Source organism: Oryzias latipes, chromosome 6 (assembly GCF_002234675.1).
Source record: "Oryzias latipes chromosome 6, ASM223467v1".
NCBI classification, from domain to species: domain Eukaryota; kingdom Metazoa; phylum Chordata; class Actinopteri; order Beloniformes; family Adrianichthyidae; genus Oryzias; species Oryzias latipes.
In genome coordinates this window covers 11,903,504-11,917,162 of record NC_019864.2, presented here as the reverse complement: position 1 = coordinate 11,917,162, position 13,659 = coordinate 11,903,504, and the positions used below count along the sequence as shown (strand labels likewise).

At 38.0% G+C, this 13,659-nt stretch overlaps 1 protein-coding gene across 1 annotated transcript in view; it reads left to right on the top strand.

Moving 5' to 3' along the window:
• Positions 1-8,229, top strand: part of shisal1 (shisa like 1) — a 48,556-nt gene extending 40,327 nt beyond the window's left edge. The window contains exon 5 of the mRNA XM_004069503.4: positions 5,461-8,229. Within this exon, the coding sequence (XP_004069551.1) occupies position 5,461 (1 nt within the window). The 3' untranslated portion in view covers positions 5,462-8,229. The remainder of the gene's footprint in view (positions 1-5,460) is intronic.
• The last annotated feature ends 5,430 nt before the right edge of the window (positions 8,230-13,659 follow it).

The window sequence follows — 13,659 nt, the reverse complement described above, 5'->3', positions numbered from 1 at the left end:
TGAAAATGTTCAAAATGCATTCACAGTCAACTTCTTCCATGTCTGAAAGAGTATCTACTCCTTTGAAAAGCTAACCAGTGTAATGTATTCCCACAAAAGTCACCCCCTTTTTTAATCATGTCTCTTGACCTACTTTGTGCTATGAAGAGCTCAACAGTGTTTGCTTTGGTGTGCTGTTAGTCATATTAGGAGTACATGAAATTATGCAAATTATGGTTACAGTGACATCATTTTTTATCAATTAATGCGTAATCTAAACTGGCCGTCGTTGGGAGGCGGGGTGCACCTTGATTGGACTACTGTTTTTCTGCTCTGTCACACGCAGAGACATGCAGCCACACATGCTCAGTCTAAAGGGACATTTTGGATTCTCAGTTAACCTTTAAAACTTGTTATAGGAATGTGTTTGGAACAGAAAGAACATTTAAATTCCACACAGAAAAGATTCATTTGGGATTTATACCAGAACTTTCTACTCTGGAGGTTGCCGTGGAGACCGCTACCGAACAAATATACTTGACAAAACATTAAAAACAGTACGATAACATATTATGGATCCCAATACTTGAAAACAAGGAACTACCGTATATAAATACATAAAGTGTCTATATAGAGCAAGATTATCAAAAAAACAAGAACCAGCGATATTGACAGGAATTAATATCAGGCGTAAACAATAAAGCTTTTAACAGAGACAAAAATTCTGGCAGAATTGCATAAGCTAAGGAAAATCAACCTAAAGTCTTAATTAAAATTCAACTTTATTTATGGAGTGTTTTTCCTATCACAGATCACCTTAAAAGTGTTTTAAATAAACTAATAAGAAATTATCAAAATAGAAAAAATAATGAAAGCTTCCCAACACACATAGTAGAAAATCACATTAAAACACTAGGAAATGTAAAAATAAAACTTTAAAAGCTACGATAAAAAGTTGAGTTTGAAGTTTTTTATGAAAATACTCCAAAAACGTCCTTCAGAGGGTTGTTCCATAGACGAGGCACACAGTGCTAGACTGCGGCTTCGCTGTAGGTTAATGTAACTTTTGAATGTCAGTTTCATTTAAAACTGGTGACGTTCACAGCTAAAAATGGAGAAAAAAGATCTGTTCCAACATTAATGAAAGAGAAGAAATTAATTTAAAAAATGGGGGGAAAAAGGTGCAGTGAAATATTTCCCGTAAAAAAGGGAAATAAAAACTAAATATTGAGAGAAAAGCTGAATTTGGTTTCTTGATTTCCCTAAATTGTGCATTTTTCCTAAAGGAAATTCTTTGTTAAACCTAGTGGTCAAAAAATTACATTTTTTGTATCATTTTATTACCTGCGCTAGTAGGCTCCTCCGGTCCATGCACATTTGTGAAACTAGATAAAAAAAGAGGGCGCAGAAACCGAAGGAAGCTGTTGCTTTATCAACAAATTGTGGCAGAGGAACGATATTATTTTTGTTATGTCGCTCTGTGGTGTCATTGACACATTATGTAAATTATTTTTAGAAATAGGTCAAAAGTCTTTTGATGTCAGCTAATGAGTATTTTTAACACCAGAATTACAATTGTATTTCATATTAGACAATAACTTCAAGTAATATAAAAAAAAACAAAATTAACTTAAGTGAGAGTGGATGCACATTAACTTTAAACACTAATCACTCTTTTGTTGTGCTAAAATTTTTAAAAACAACATCAATTATGTTCTGGAAATGCGCTTTAAAAAACAGCAAAAACTTTCAGAAAGAAAAGCAGCAAAATGCAATCTAAGGTCAAAAAAGTTAGAATAACAACCCCCCACCACACACACACACACACACACACACACCTACACACACTCACACACACAGAGGATTCTTGTTTGCTTGCAGTTAGTAGCTCTGAGAAGCAGCAGCTTTATCCGTGTATCACAACCAGAGAAAATTAAACTTTAAATGTGACTTTAAAAATGTAAAGTAAAAGCTCCCCTGCTGCATCATTACTTATTTGACATTCCTTTTGTTGTTTGCTCACACTTGCTGCTTGTCTTTGAAGTGCAAAAAAAAAAGATCTGATCTGCGGCTGTCATCTCAGTCTGGTCCGACTGCATTCTCAACTGCATTTAGCTGATCCCTGGTCAGCCTTAATCCACACTTCCTGTGGAAATGCATTAACGCAATCACAGCAGAAAACAAGCTAGAAAAACCCACGACTCATCGTTAGTTTAATGTATGCTGAGCATCTGTCGGGAGTGTCAGAGATGAAAGCAAGAGAAATGAGATGTTGGGCAATATCTAACGACACCACTGAAAAACCAACCAGATCCTGTTTCTGAATTCCTTGGCGAGCGCTCAAGCCGTCCAAGCTGCAGCAGCACCAGCGGCGTGTGTCAGTATCCGCCCACTCGCTCCTGGCTGCTCGCTTGGTGAGCCAGCTCAGCTTCGCCATGGCAAGGATGGTATTTGCCACATCCAGCAACCACCTGCCTAATCAGCCATCGTAACACAGCCTCTTACTGTCAGCCTGTAGTGACTCAGCGTGAACACATAGTAACTGCAGTCTCCACCCTTTGTGCCGGCTGTCTGTTATGTCACTTTTTTTTGCTCATAGGTGACCTCAGCCCTGCTCTCCAGCGCCCACTGTGCTGTCTTCAAAGGGAACGGCACTCTGGGGCTGAAAGGCCTTTTCGTTCTGTCAGGTTGTGAACGAAGCATGTGCACCTCCATCTTTAAACCCCCCGACTGCTATAATAGAATTATCCTTTAGAAAATGAACCTGGGGACTGCCTGTTGACAAAGCACCACTCCAAGTCCTTGTCCAGTTAATGAAACACTCTCTGCATGCTGGGAGATGATTAATGTCAAAGATGCTTCAAGGTGAAGCAGACACATTTTTCTGTTGAGCTTTTAATCAGCTCTGACATTGAAGAGGCTGAATTCATCTTTCAGCCATGTGTCTGATTATTTATTTGAAAAATCATTTCCCATTATTTCCTAAAACCACAAAAGAATTTTAGATAAATAGTTAAAAAAAAATCAGAAACTTGGAGACTTTTTGTTTTCCCATCACAGACTATTTATAGCTGTATCATTCTGGGCCTAAAAGGTGGGCTTGGTGGACGTGATTCATCACACAGCGGTGGGCTTGGACTCCTTACAGGACTAATAGACTCATAAAAAAATCTTGTAAATCTGATTGCTGTTTGAAAAGTAAGGCTGCCCCGATTTATTAGCTTGTGTGTTCTTGGCTCTTTTCCCAATTTTCATGCCAACATCCTTTGCTTGGAATCTAGGAAACCTTGAAGTCCTTAATTAAATGATTCTATGAATAAATGATCCGTGTAACAGGGCAGAAAATCAGTATTTGGTCAGTAACAAAATTCTCCTTAATACTTTGTGATGGAACCATGGTTTTCAATGACAGAAGTCAGAATTCTCCGGTCAATCTTCACCAGGTTTGCGCTGTAGCTGCTATTTTTGCCCTATCCTCCAAGCAGATCTTCTCAAGAGCATCTCTCTACCTAGATTAGCTGTTAGATTGGAGTCTAAAAACTGGCTATGTCACTCCAGAATCTTAAAATCATATTTATGTAGCCACTCCATTATTCCCTGGAGAGTGTGTTCCACTTTGGTCTCATCTGATCACATGACATTCTACCAGTTCTCCTTTGAAACATCCAGATGGTCTTTTGGAAGACCTTTTATGGGCCTGGACGTGTGCCGGCAAAAGCAGGAGGACCTTTGGAGCTCTGCAGGATGGAAGATGTGTGTTACTATGGTAACTCTTGTTACTGTGGTCCCAGCTTTCTTCTGGTAATTGAGCAGATCCTTCATGTAATTCTGGGATGTTTACCAGTTCTCAATCTGAGAACCCTATCAGGTTCGATCTTTCATAGATCTCCAGGTGTAGTGAGATTCTTAGTAATGTTGTAGGTCTTCCAATTGCTCCAACAGTTGATCTCTTCTCTATAAGCTGCTTGTTTATCGTAGATTGATTCATTGTTTAGGTGTACAATCTCATCCCTGGTGTCATTCGACAGCTTTCTGGTCTTGGTCATGGTGGAGGTTCCAATTCAATGAGGGAGGTGAACAGGTGTCTTTTATACAGATAACCAGTTCAAAAAGGTGACATTAATACAGGTAACAAGTGTACGATAGAAGAGCATCTGATAGAAGAAGTAACAGGTCTGTAAAGACAGAATTCTCACTTATGTGCAGGAGCTACTTAGAATACTTATTTATTAACCTTTATACAAGTAAATTCTTTAAAAATCCTGCAATGTGATTTCTTGGATTATGTTTTTTCACGTTCTGTCTCTCACCGTTCTCTATGATGAACATAAAGGCTTCTCTCATCTTCATATATATATTTTTTTAGGCATCAATGACATCTTAGTCATTTCACTTGCACCACTTTGGGTTGCTTTTCTTCTACCTCTTAGTTTCCACTGAGGGAATCCATTTGTAGTCTTTGCTTTAAGATACTTTTTCATTAGAATCAGTTTCAAGAAAACATCTGGGTGTACTTTTTAAATATCTGTAAAGTGAAATGAAATGCTTTAGAGCAGCTGAAAATAATACAGTTTTGTTTTGGCAAGGTATTAGTTATTTTCCTCTCTCTCAGAGTTTTGGTGTTTATAGCTGCGAGGCCGTGCAAAGTTCACACGCCAGTGATAATAAAAACAGCTGTTATTCAGCCGCCTGTTTATGCTTTAGCCATAGATGCTTCCATAAATTTGTTTGGGTCATAGAGACATTTGTCTAAGATATTTAAACCAGCAAGAAAAAATGTTTTTTTAAATGTATCTGGTGACATTATTCTGAGTTACTTTCACATTAGCACAGTGTGAGACACTTGAAGCACTATTAATGCCATCTATTCCTCTCCTCTTTATTATAAAGTTTTTTGTGAATGCATCGCATAACTCAAACTCAACCCAAAATTTAAAAAAATCACTTGCAGGAAAAATCCCACATTCCAACAAAAGCTTTCTAATCCCCAAATTTGAAAAGAAAGGGAGAGGAATTCTTTCAGTGGGCATTAAAATAAAATCTATGTGCAGTCAAACATTAGATTAAATATTGAAAATCTGTTTTACCCTTAATAATGCATTCCTGTTTTGTTTGATTTATATAGTATACCTCCTGAGCTATATTGTTGTGTTGGTTCATTTTTTTGCATCAATGGTCTTTCTTTGGAGAAAATCCTCAGAAATCTTTCATCTTTAAAGTATTTATTTTACTATCATTAATATTTATTCATTACATATTTATGTGTTTATGTTTTATCTATATTATTATATAATATGAATATTAACATATGCATAGTAGATACATTTATAATATAGCTTTATTTTTTGCATATTACACAATCATATATTCTTCTTCATATTAGTATCATTACTAATATATTTTTGTTATTTATTGTTTTTTATTATATGTTTATTTGTTATTTATGTATTGAAATTGTTATTTATTCTTTTTTTTTTACAGAATCATGCTATACAGATGGACACATTGGAGAGAAGCCAGACCTGGTTTCCTAATGTCCTATGGAGGAGATATCCCATATCAGCCTTCTGGACTGCAGAGAAAAACACACTAACACTGGCCAAGCCAATACTGTAGTAGGTTTAAGGGACCACTGCCTCTGTGTGAAGAGCACAAAACAACCATGCAATCACAGACGCAGGTCTGTATGACAGTGAAAAGCGGTTGAAATCAAGGCATATGTGTTTGCCCTGAAACATCTGGAAACGCCTGCAGTGTCCAGAAACAAATCCAAGCGGACAAACTATGAAACCGATGGAAAAGCTTGGCTCTCTTCGAAAAAAAAAAAAATCATCTTTCTAGATAGAAAAGTGTTAATTACACTGCTGTGTCACTTTGTGTTCAGTAGCAGTTAGACACAGTTTTGGGTATTTCTATTTGGTGATTTATTTATGTGAACTAGTCAGAAGAATATGAGTGGCTACCTTTCTGAACATGTGACGGCCTAGTTTGATGCTGAGCATCTCACCTAGAATGTGTTTTTTGTTACCTGCTAAAACAAGACTTAAATGTCTGTGTGTGAAATGGTTTGGGCCTTCCCTTCTGCAAAGCCACTGAATTGTCTGTTGCGTGTCTGGCCAGGAAACACACACACACACAAGCATCATACAGTTGAACTCAGAGCTTAACTTGTTGGAAGTTCTGTCTTTACACCCAGAACTTAATTGATGATCAGGGATGTGTTCGAGACAGAAAGCAGCTTTATACCTAGTCAAACACAACTGCAGACCTTAGCGTTCAGACCCACAATGACCCTACACACACTTCTGAGGCTCGTGTGTGACATTTTCACTGGCCTGGAGCAGCATGGAAAGTGGCTTCATTAGCAATATAATACAAGAATATCCAGGCGCACGGCATGCCCTGCAACACAAATGACAGAGACTATAAGCAATTAGCCATATCAGAATATGTTTAAAAAGAATCCCCCTTTTATTTCCAGCAATAATGTACAGCACCTTGATTAGAGAGAAAGCTCGGTGAGAAAGGTCAAAGGTTCCTCCCTGAAAGTCACTGTATTAAAGCAGCAATGGCTCAGCTTAAACCAGAGGAAACTTTCAGGAGATTACAAACCCCTAAAAGGTCTCTAAAAATGTCAGCTTTGTAAAGATAGACCTAGCACATGTATGATTTGTTTAAAAAAAAGTCTCAAATTTTCTAGTAGGATATAAGAAATTATTGATTTTATTTTTAAAGAAATTAATGTGCAGTTTTAGTCACATTAGAGTATAAAGGGTTTCCTGATCGTCCACTAAAATACTGACAGAAACAGTTATTTAATGAGAAATTAATTTGACATTATTGTCAATGCTGACTGGAAAAAAAATCTAAAATATACTCTACTGTTCTGTATTATTGTCTGATTTAAGAAGAATTTCAGTCGTTTTGACTAATAGAAAGCACAAATCTTTTGTAAAACTCATTTTCCACCTGAAACCAAATGGTTTTTGGCAGCCTTAGAATTACCTGACAATTTTTCTCAAAAAAGTCTTCCTGTCTTTTTGGGATGAAAGTCCACAAAGCAGCCGCTGATGCCATTGTTAATCCGTGTGACAGGATGTGAAGAGCAAGTTGGCAGAAAGCACGTAGTGTATTAGCGGTGTGTCCGTTCCAATCTTGCATCTGCAACTTGTAAAAATGACAGCTGTGGAGGCTGCATGTCCACTGAAGAAATAATCATTCGGAAATGGCGAGAAAATCCGATTTCATTCAAATGAAGGAAAACAGAGAGGGCGGAACTTCAAACCTTATCTCTATAACTTCTACTAGTCTCAAACTACCTAACAGGTCTGCCAGAGTCATCCCCAAGTTATCTGCAATAATATTCAAATTTGCCGAGTTGTTAGAGCAGCCTAATTCTCATTTCAATAGCTGGAGTTTAATTGGATCTGTGCCCCAGCAGACTTGTGCCATCACTTCCAGGGGCACAGAGGCAGGATGTGTCCAAGTGAAATAATTGGCCAAGCGATCAGCACTGGCTCTAATTTACTCCTCTAACACGCTCACCCGGTTCTCCGAGTGAGAACAGCAGAACCAAACAGCGAGGTGAGATTTGTAGCAGGTGCAGCAGGACAGAAAAGTTTTAATTAGTCCTCAAAGCTGAAGAAGTGGGTAAAATCCGATGCTTTATGGTGGAAATCTTGCTTTATGAGGGTTCAGTGTAGTGTGTGACCCATAATAAAGACAAGGAGATGTGTTCTTATCAACAGTTATGTAACACAAAAGCATCACTTATCCTCTGATGTGTTTCAGGGTCAAACAGGGGGATTCTTTCCTCGTTTTTAACGTAACAACATGGTTTTGTGATGTTTTTGTTCTGTTAGAAACAGTTTTGACTCTGGCCTGATGTAGTGTGGTACTGTAAACTGTATCAACTCAACCCTCTTTCCATATTTATATCAAACGTAAAGGAAAAAAATAAATGGCGCAGGAAGACGGTGGCACACATCTGTTTCAGTCTCTCCTGGTTGTCATGGTAATAGATGCCTTATAGTTGAACTCCCACCTGTACACAGAAAGAAGCTTTTTAGTGGTTGATACCTCACTTTTATGGGTGTGGTGGTGATGATGATGACGTGCACCAGATTCTGTCTATGTACTGAAAACTAGATAGAATATAACTGTTCTCAGCTGGATTGTTACTTCAGTTGTTTGACTTTGTATTGTCATGACAGGGAAAAATAAAGTTTTATCTTTTCCAGAGTGTTTAAATCCTCTTGTGTCACGTGCTCTTTGGCAAATGAAGACTCAAATGATGCTAACAGCACGCAAAACAAGTTTTTGATCTCTAAATAGTTAAGAGTCTCTGCTGAAATGACAGTAATAATGGCCAACGTGAGGAAAAACGAGCTTTTTTGACTGTTTGACACAAGGTATGTCCTTTAAAATGTTGGAACACATTATTTCATTGTGAAAAATGATTTTAAAAAATTGCACCAAAAAAATCCATGTGTTTAACCCTTTAACATCGGAGATGTCACCAGTGGTGATGGGCAATACCACATTTTTAAGATTCGATACTTTGTGCATCAAATATTTGATATCAATTACTGATGCAGATTACTGGTAATTTCTTATTGGTGATTTTTTTTATTTCAACCATATTACTTTTGTTATACTAAAAACAAATACCATCAAGAACTGGCCATGTACAACTTTAATGTGTAAGGTTCAAAATGCAAAAATGTTCTTTCTAAAATCACCTACGGTAATCATGTGTCATCATGTTGTTGCTGAGGGTAACAAACACAGATCCGTGTCTTGTCTGGTCATGTGATTAATGGAGAAATTTAATATGCTGTGGGCTGAGGGTGTTCCAGCACAAAACAATGAAGTAATTCATCTAATAACCAAAGTTATATCTAGAAATGACACATGCACTTTTATTTTACAATTATTAATTAGTAATGGATACTTTAACAGGGTAGTCGATGCCAAAATTATGTGATGTACTAGTGTCTATATTTAGAAACCTCGGTATTGATACTCCCATCATTAGTTGCTGGCAACATCTAATTAACAGATGCTCTCTGACATACTGTAAGTCTTCAACCATTTATGTGTTCAAGGTAAATCAGCTGATTCTGACGCAAAGTAAACTAACCTCATATCGACTCTGCACCAGTAGGCAACACTTTACGATATTTAACACTATGATATGCAACACATTACGTAAAGTAATAATAATAATAATAATAATGGATTGGATTTATCTGCGCTTTTCCAGACGCTCAAAGCGCTTCCATTGTGTCCATTATTCATTCACTTCATACTTGGTGAAAGCAGTGGCGGTTTTTGATATGGGTGGGGTGGGCGGTGGCCCAGGGCGGCACACAATAGGGAGGGGGGGTTCCGTGCCCGCAGTGTTACACATAAGGAATTACCCAAGTCAAAGAGGAGACTTTCAGCTTTTATTTTGACATGCCTGCTACTTTTATTTTGACACATCTGACACTGAACATCGCATTTATCCTCTCCCTTCTCCACACTTGTGGTGCAAAAAAAAAAAGGATGAAATAACTCGACCCAATTTCGACCACAGCAGGCAATGGGGATTATTTCCCACAATTCCCCGCTCCGACACAGCAGACCCAATGTGCACGTGACCGCCGCCCTCAGCTGCAAGACACTTGCGCCCCCACCTCTTTGAGGTAGTCTTTACAACATAAGTCAAAAAATTCGAGAGGGGGGCGCAACTCACCGGTGGCTGGGTGAATCACACTAACAGGTAAATGGGAGTCTTTTTCACTCTAATCATCTCTAGGCCGCAGCTGCACGCTCCTGTCATAGAGACGGAGCCGCGTCTGTCAGATGGAAGGGGAGGAGAGGGGGTGGTGGGCGCAGGCTGTAAGGAGCGCACCCTACATTACGCAATACCTGGATCATCACGTGCTGTCAGATCACTCAGCTCATGTTATTAATGTCGTTATTTACTAACTATTGCAGAAATGTTTATTACGTGTTTTTCTGTCGTTTAGTTGGTGTCCGTTTTTAACATAAAGACAGCAGGAGGTAATGCAGGAAAACAGCTGCACTTTATGAGATCATAAATAAACTATAGATCATTTTATGAAAGTATTGAGGTTTTTTGAAGGATTTCTACTGTTGGTGTTGTACACAATTAGGGAAATGCCAAATATTTTTGGAGTAATCCCAGTGATGAGTTCTATGATTTAGTTTTTAATATTTTACAAGCCCTAAAAAGGATATTCACAATAAGTTTTTTTTTGTTTTAGATCCAATCCCTCTAATATGTTTCACAAAGACACACAAAGGACGTCACACACCAAGAAATTATTGCTAAAAATGATGCAGGAGTCCAGCTCTAAAAAATAATAAAAGAGAAAAGAAAACGGAAAGACATGATTTGTTATTGCTTATTACTAATATTACCAGGCTTTGTTTGTTTTGTTCTGCAGCATGTTCATATATTTATTTATTTTTATGGAGAACAAAATATTATACGTTATTTAAGGTTTAACTTGAGTTATTCTGGATTAATGTTCCTGTCTGTTTTTATATTTATATTTATGTTCAAAAAGTTCAGTATTAAAGGTTTAAAAGGTTTAAAAGTTTAGCTATAGTGTGTTCAGTAAATGTTTATCTTGTTTATCGTGTTTTTAATTTAGGCCCCCTGTGTGACTGAGTTTGACACCCCTGTAATACAAGTTTATAAAATTCATGCATTTTTGTGTAAAATGGCTAAATAGAGGCTGGCGAACACAAGAGGATGTTGTCAAATTTTGTATGTGTGTGGTGGGGTTACTCGCCCAGGGAGTAAATTAGTGTAGAACCGCCACTGGGTGAAAGTGTTGCATAACGGCACAAGAGAATTAGCTGATGTAACCCTTGTGCTATCCTAGGCACTTTATTATTGGGAGTTGGGTCATCTAGACCCACTAGACAGTGCTCTGAACCTTTTTTCTTTAATGATTTGTGATCTTCACTGGTGTCCATGGATTACATGAAATCTTTCCACCTTTATCCACCTTTGTCATGGTAGGAATAACACGTCAATGCAAGGGTGGGGTCATCTAAGATAGCACAAGGGTTAAGTTGACAGTGTAATCACTTCACTACTGTAATGTGCTGCAGATCGGCACAAGGCTGCATATCTCCACTTCAGAATCCGCTGTAATTACGTTAATAGCGTAAACGGCTGAAGAGTTAAGACAGTTGAAAGAAAGTATAAACTGAGTTTAAAGTACAGAGGTTACTGTATAGATAGTCTGACCTCAGGGATTATAGGTTACAAAGACACAGAAAGGCAGATTATCACTTTTACTGGCATTTATGGTTATACATCCTTTTTTTAACCTAGGTTGTGTGAACAATCATTCAGATTACCACATAGATAACATGCAAACAAGTCAAATGGTCATGATCATGAGCTCGGGATCATGACCGAAAGAACAAGGTCCCGAATACAAGCGGCTGAAATGAGCTTCCTCTGTTGGGTGGCTGGACGCTCCCTGAGAGATAGGGTGAGACGCTCTGTCAACCTCGGAAAGCTCGGAGTATTCCGTGCATGCCTGTTCCGGGCATGTCCCACTGGACGGAGGCCCCGTACACGCCGGGGAGTCTACGTCTCTCGGCTCGCCTGGGAATGCCTCGGGGTCCCTCCAGAGGAGCTGGAAGAAGTGGCCGGGGCGAGGGAAGTCTGGACATCTTTGCTTAGACTGCTGCCCCCAAGACCTGGTCCTGGATAAGTAAAGGAAGATGGATGGACAAGTCAATTTAACTCTTTGTATCACTTTAAATCACTGAATCTGTTCAATTCTTCATTGTTTGTGTCACTTTTGAACAACTTCGCACACGCCGCAACTTGTTCTGTGTTGTAGGAAATACACATCTACAGTCAATCTAGAGGTTGATATTCAGACAACAACAAATACACAAGTCTTTATTTTTTGAAAAAATGGCGTATAAGTCGCACCTGAGTAGAAGTTACAGCGTTAGCCCAAATATATAAAATATGCAACTTATACTCTAAAAAAATACACTTTCTGCTTTGTTTTAGATTCATACACAGATTCCCTGCTTTCTTGGTCTGACTCCAACAAATGCATGTATTCTTATGGGAGCCTCATTTGTAGCAAGGTTAGCCACCGCAGAAACATCATTAAAGCAAAAGAGCTTCAAAAGTAAGACAGACTGTGTCAGAACTCAACACCTCACCTCAAATCAGACCCCTGCAGCTGCACCCCTTCAACAAAGGCCAGCACAAACTTTGTAACCACATGCTCAAGGTCCTTTTGAGCTCTTCTAACAAGCTCTGACTTGCACGAAACCCCCACCTAAGTTTGCCAGCTATTCTGTCCAAGTTGCAGCACATTCGGTTGCTGTCTGCCCACTCTGTCCACCTATGTCCTCCTTCCTGTTTGACAGTAGCCAAAGCCATCAGTCTGTCTGAGAGCAGCTGGTGCCATACATCATTATTTACAGTATAAACCGTTGTCTGGATCTCAACATCCTGCTGTTATTGAGGAGCCTGGGGTATATTCGTTCAACAATGATCAATTAAAGCTCCATTAGGTCTCTGCGCTATGATGTCCTCTTAGCGGACCGGATCCTCTGAGCCACTCAAACCACATTAAGATCCATCTGATGTAGATACACATCTCCAAGTGGATCTGTATTGCGAAGGACGATAACATCCAAGCACTAAAGCATTTGTTTGCTGTTTATTGAGAAAAATGACCTGATATTTTTATCTGATTGTGTAAAGTCTTTCCAGTCAGTAACACCGGATCTGACTGGTTAAAAATGTTTTCCTTTACTGGACATCCTCAGGTAATGTCTAATTTCATCATCAATAATTCTTTAGATTCTTTTGTGTTTTTGGAGAATCAAGTTGCAGAGTCTGCAATCAATTCAACGTCTCTGCGAAATTATAAAAAAGGTTTGGGTACCAAGATATGCCATTGATTTTATATTAACTTTTTGGAGAAAAAAATCGAGCTGATATAATTCAACTAGATTTGGAATTGGTTTATTTCAAGAAATCAAAACAAAAAAGCTAAAGATAGCAAACAAAAGAGATTTACATAGATAAATCAAACTTAAAATGATAATTATTTGATTAGAAATGAACAATTAAAATGAAAAGAAATACATTTAAATCCAGATAAATCCATCCACTCAGAATCATAAACAGATATATCTGTGCATACAATGCAGGACAAATTGAATCCAATAAATAGGAAGTTTGTAAAAAAAAAGTAGTGTTTAAATATTTCCTTCAAAAGACCTGGGAGGAGGAAACTTATATATTTTCTCTTGTCCTCATGCAATTGATTAATTTTTTAAAAGGGAGTGAGAGGACGTGAACTTGATATAATTAATTTGAATAAATCAATGATACATTTTTGGCACAGATCTTTAAACAACAGATTGGTTTTAGTCTTTTTTTGTGTAGCTTCTTTGTTGTCCTTGTTGAGTTAGATGACAATCCAATCCTTGATCTATCTCATCAACACAAATGATTCCTATTGAGCTTCATTATTGGGGATATTCCATTCAACATTCAACATTTAATTCTAACCTCTCATAATCAGCAATCAGCATGAGTAAACTAAGACATAAAGGATACTGGCCGAATGCAAAGCTGTGTAAACAAACACTTTCCTCTGAAGATTATGT